Here is a 5,635-nt window from a genome sequence, read left to right as displayed (position 1 = left end):
CGGACTGCCGGCGAGATCCACCCGGCGCGCCGACGCCGACAAGCTCCTCCCCGGCGCGCAGACGGCCAGTGAGCTCCTCCTCGGCGCGCGGATTGTCGGTGAGCTCCTTCCCAGGCGCGCGGACGCTTGGCGAGCTCCACTCCCGCGTGCGGACGCTGGCGAGCTCCCTCCCTGGCGCGCGGATGGCTGGCGAGCTCCACACCCGCGCACGGGGTGCGCGGACGGCATGCGAGCTTCTCCCCCGCGCGTGGACCGCCAGCGAGTTCGCAGGACGGCTGGCGAGCTCCTCCCCCATGCACGGATGCCGGCGAGCTCCTCCCCCTACACACGGACGGCCGGCGCGCTCCTCTCCATGCGTCGTCGCCGTCGCCGCCGCCCCCACCCCGCCTCTAGTGTTTGAAGGTGAGAGGAGTGGAAAAGATGAAGAGAGAGAGGGAGGAGAGGTGAGGATGACATGTGGGGCCCACATGTCCGTGGGTCCCACAATTTCCTTTTTGTGTGAATGACATGTCGGTCCCACATTTTTTTTATTACTCTTGTGCCATATAAGCGACAGGTTGACGACACGCGGGACAAAGACCGGGTCAACACCGCCACGTGGGCACCACATCAGCCAAAACCACTTCCAAACCATCTAGAGATATAGTTTGCATCGGTTTTAATAGTTGGAGGAGACAATATATCCGGTTTTGTGGTTGGAGGTCATGAATCATACTCGGACTATAGATGAGGAAGTCCAAGTATACTTTTTCCTAGTTTAGTTGATCACACAATCTTCATTACTGTACCGGCCCATCACGGTGATGGGCCTTCGTAAAGTTCGCGCAAATATAGACCCTGAATCTCCTCTCGGGTGCCGGTGGCCGTTGCAAATTTTGCAGCAGGCCGTCAGCCTACGTGCGCGAACTGTGGCCCATCAGACGTACTAGCGCTTGCTGGGCTTTGATCTGGACGGTGATGGCCTTTTGTGCTCGACACGGCACCGCGTCTCTATGAAGCCAACGAATGCACTTTGCGATAGTGTTTTCTTAATCTCTGTACGAGTCTAAACAGCTCGCATTTGGAATCATAGGAGGTTAATTATTTAGTATATCACCTATGTAACTAGATAAGAACGATGGAGGAAAGCATGGAGCATCAGGGCATCAATTTTTACAGAAGTTAAATATCTGCAGTTCCTTCTACCTTTTGGAATTGATTTATGCTCCTTTGTCCCCCAGCTTTCTCTTAAGATTCCACCACCACCGCTTGTTGATTAACCTTCTTTACTTAAAGCCTATCGCCTTTTACGAATTTTTATAATGTTTATTCATCACTAATGATCAAGATCGTAGATATATCTCCTAACGACACAACTATAGATGAGGAGAAATTGAACACATGAATAATGCCCCAAGGGCGCCCAAGAGGCAAATGTGTAAGTTTTAGAATGAAACCTATAATTTTCTCACAACTATATATACGTACCCTGCTTTAAAACTTTAGTGAAAAAAATAATGTCCCTCCCTGCACATATATAAGGATGAGCAGTGAATAAACAAACTGCATTAGTTTGTGGTTTTTGGTTTAAATGCGACAAGCATGCATGCACAAATATAGAACAGATCGATGCTAATTAAAGATGGCCTAAATCATCAGATGGATCATAGCCACATCTTCTCTGTCGAGCAAAGCTTATTAGCTTAAATCCTATTTTCCTTGCCGATACATGAAAAACGCGCGATTAAATGAAAGCATCTGAATTAGAGAACGGAATTACAGCCTCTAGCGAACTCTATAAATATTGTCTTGTGATGGGTAACTTTAGTTTTCAAAAAAGGAAAAGGTCCAAATATATGTCCTGAACTTTTGGACGAAGGTCTCTATAGTATCCTGATCCAACCCTATAAACTTTGTCATATCATCAATATTATCCCTAATTAAGATGGTTTTCGATGGTAGTTTTATATATTTTGGAAACATAAATGAATAACTTTGAATAACTAATATAACATATTTGCATATGATCAATTGTTAATCTATCAATTTATCCTTATTCATATATACTATTATTATGTTGCTACTTGTTTATAAGTGAGAGTTAATAAAGAGTAAAAGGAAAAATTTAAGTCAAAATATTAATATATATGATCTATGTGTATGTCATGTGATCAAACTCATCTAACTTACATACAAATTATATAAAAGAGTAAAGTGCATTGGCGGTTCTTAAACTCTTAAAATACATATAGGTCCCTAAACTCTTAAAATACATATCCAAGTCCTAAAACTTATCAAAGTGTATAAAAAAACCAGTATGCAAAACCACTTTTGGAGGTTATATAGACGATATTGTACGGTTTAGGAGGTGAATTGAATATTCGCTTTTAAAGTTTAGGGTGGTAGATGGATTTTCTTTCAAAGTCTAAGGGGTCGTTATTTGGACTTTCTCCTTCAGAAATAGATGGGTAACTTTGGTACTATTTGCAGTGCGGTGCCTAACATCCAGAGAAATGAACAATTAATTAATGGATCAATTCACCAGTAAATTAATACGCTAGTGATACCTATATAATTGTAAATATGTAGTACTCAATGACAATTAGTAAAAAGAACAGCTAGTGGGGATTAAATTAATCAGGGCATTGGTTCTGTTATATATACTGAACTGAGCAGACAGACAGATATATGGGCTTAATTTGCTTTCTCCTCGTAAGGATGGTTAGCTTTTCTGATTGATTCTGATTTCTGAGCTGCATGTCGCTTTCCTTCTGAACGTGCGCACTCCACATTTACCGAACCGCGACTTGGGAGAACTTAGGCCCCCTAATCGAATCTGCTAATTGACTGCGTAATTAGTTAATTCGTGATACTACTTAAGTAGCACACAATAGTAGGATATAATGCATTCAGCTTTTGGAAATTTCTGCCGCAATGCATGCAGCTAGCTAATTAACCAACAGGAGTTCGTCTGTTCGTCTTTGCCCAACAACTGGAGGAATCTACGGGCAACTAAAATTGATTTAAATACAATTGATTCATGCTTTTTCTGCTGCTTTCTTGACTCTGTCTCCTGCACCGCATGCTGCAGAGAGTTGCAGACTGGATCGAGAAGCTGTTTCTTTTTATTTCACCAGCTTAATTTCAACGCCGGAGTTTCAAGTTTGAACAATATACTTATATATGCTAGCTGGTTTTCCATGCATCTTCTTGTTCTTCTTGAATTTACAAGTGTCTGTGCCGTTCAAATTGACTCACAAGTCACAACTACTCTCTCCGTTTCACAATTTAAGACATTCTAGCATTTCCCACATTCATATTGAAGTTAATGAATCTAGACATATATATATCTACCTAGATCCATTAATATCAATATAAATATGAGAAATGCTAGAATAACTTACATTGTGAAACGGAGGAAGTACTTACCTATCAAGTCCCCTCAATGCACTAGCCAACTGTCAGATTCAGAAACTGGACTTATATAAGTTGTTATTCCAGCCTACTCTCTCTGTCCCAAAATAACTCTTTGTCCAGATTCGTTGTCATAGAATGGGTCATATCTCATCCTAGAGAGTAATAAATACTCCCTCCATTTTATATTATAAACTGCTTTAACTTTTTTCTAGTCAAACTTTATATTTTAATCAAGTTTATAGAAAAATATAATAATAATTTTAATATAAAATAAATATATTATTAAAAATATATTCAGTGTAACTTTTATTAAAACTAACTTAGTATTATAGGTACTGCTAAATTTTTCTATAAATTTAGTTAAACAAAAAAAATTAACTATAAAAAAATCAAAGTATTATAATAAAATCGAGATAGTAGTTTATACTCTATACTTCCACAACTCGATCTTTGCACGCTTCCTGTTTTGCCGCCACCGTGTGGTCCTGATGCTCAATATATATACCACTATACAAAATACAGTTGCGTGTGCTTTAAATTAAACACGTGCGATTACATACATTGATCCGTTTTCCATGAATGAACCATCTAATTAATTTCAATCGACACCTAGAAACCTCGATTCTATACTTCTCCTTTCGTTTGATTGATTGCTTCATTAGTCTTCATCTACACTTGATCACATCTCCAAGCAATAATAATCACCGGAGGTTAATTAATTAAACAAAATGGCGCAGGATTACACGCTCCGGCCAGCCAATGGCCAGTCAAAAAGAGAGCAAATTAGAGGGGATGGATCCTGCAGTTAATCATACAAAGCGGCTGCCTAACCACGCGCACGCGTCCATGTCGCCTTCCGTACCAGAACCCTAATTGAATATATTTGAATTAATACTCCTCCACACCTTGACGCCCGCTATAAATACGCCATGGCCTCGCCGTGTCCCCTCGCAACCAACCAAACAAGGTTAGTGCAGCTAGATTGTGCCTGTGATGGGGCGAGGGAAGAAGAGGTCGGTGTTTGCGTTCTTGTTCGGGTTCAAGAGCAACGGTGATGGCGACGGTGGAAGGCGGGATGAGGCGGCGGCGAGGGAGCAGCAGGGGTACTACGGCCACCAGCAGCATCCATGGGGGAGGACGACGACGAAGACAAAGGTGCGGCCGAGCGACTACGACGACGACAACTACTACGGGCGGCAGTGGTACGCCGAACGTGACATCGACCGGAGGGCCTCCGAGTTCATCAATAGGGTGCACCGCGGGATGCTCGCCGGCGCCGGCGGCGAGTAAGACGGATAGTCGGCCGGCTGGCCGGCGTGTTTAGTCCTACATGATTGTTCTTAATTTGATTAATCTAGCTAGTGTGGAATGCCACACATTATTAGGGTCAGATGATTGCACGTTTGTTTACTGTCAAGCTTGGATTGTTTTTTTTGTTGTTACTGTAGTAGTGTTGTACACTTGTTCTATAGGAAAGTATCATTGGTAAGATTTTTGAGTAACTGTAATTTTTGTGAGATTGTAATATAAAGAAGGTATATGTCGAGTTGAGTTCTGTTCATCGAGCAAGCATCTCCACTCCATCTGTATTTTAATGTTGTGTTTACCATACTTCCAACTTATGTAGGCCTTAAAGTATGAAATAAGAAATCATATGATGTGGAATCACCCTTGATATAATCCAAGGAAGGCAGAGTCGTAAACATACTATAGTACCTCATTGATAATCACGTGCTCTTATGTTTTTAGTGGTGGATTCAGCGATACTATCGAGCCCGAACGCATTTTTCAATGATTAACCGATTTTTACGAACATCGACGTGGTCTGTAGTGGAAGTGGCAGTGGAGCCCGGAAAAGCCCGGGAGCCGCTTGCTCTCTCCGTCCCCAAAAAAATAAATTTAGGACTGAAAATGACATATTCTAGTACAATAAATCTAAATAGAGATACTACTAGAATATATCATATCCAGTACTAGATTGGTTTTATATGGGACGGAGGGAGTATCTATGACCAGTGTGGGTTTTTTGATGTCCGCGAGATTGCATTGTGCCGGTTAGGCGTTTAGATGATGCCTCCAATCACAACATGCTAATAATCAATTTGCCATTAATTTTTCTCCACTTGATCGATGTGTAGAATTCTTATGGGCTCCGGCCGGCCGGAGGATTTCAGCACGGCCAATAATTCATCTGGCCAATATTCTAAACCTGCCTATGGCACGTACTCCCTCCGTCTTA

General features: G+C 41.8%; 1 protein-coding gene across 1 annotated transcript; it reads left to right on the top strand.

The window, feature by feature from the left end:
• The first annotated feature begins 4,362 nt into the window (after positions 1 to 4,362).
• Positions 4,363 to 4,949, top strand: LOC127760542 (uncharacterized). The gene has a single exon (XM_052284823.1). The coding sequence runs from the start codon at positions 4,390 to 4,392 to the stop codon at positions 4,684 to 4,686; it is 297 nt and encodes a 98-aa protein (XP_052140783.1). The 5' UTR covers positions 4,363 to 4,389; the 3' UTR covers positions 4,687 to 4,949.
• Positions 4,950 to 5,635: the final 686 nt, after the last annotated feature.

Source organism: Oryza glaberrima, chromosome 1 (genome assembly GCF_000147395.1).
Source record: "Oryza glaberrima chromosome 1, OglaRS2, whole genome shotgun sequence".
NCBI classification, from domain to species: Eukaryota; Viridiplantae; Streptophyta; class Magnoliopsida; order Poales; family Poaceae; genus Oryza; species Oryza glaberrima.
The sequence above is the reverse complement of the archived record's forward strand: the minus strand, read 5'-3'. Positions and strand labels throughout refer to the sequence as shown.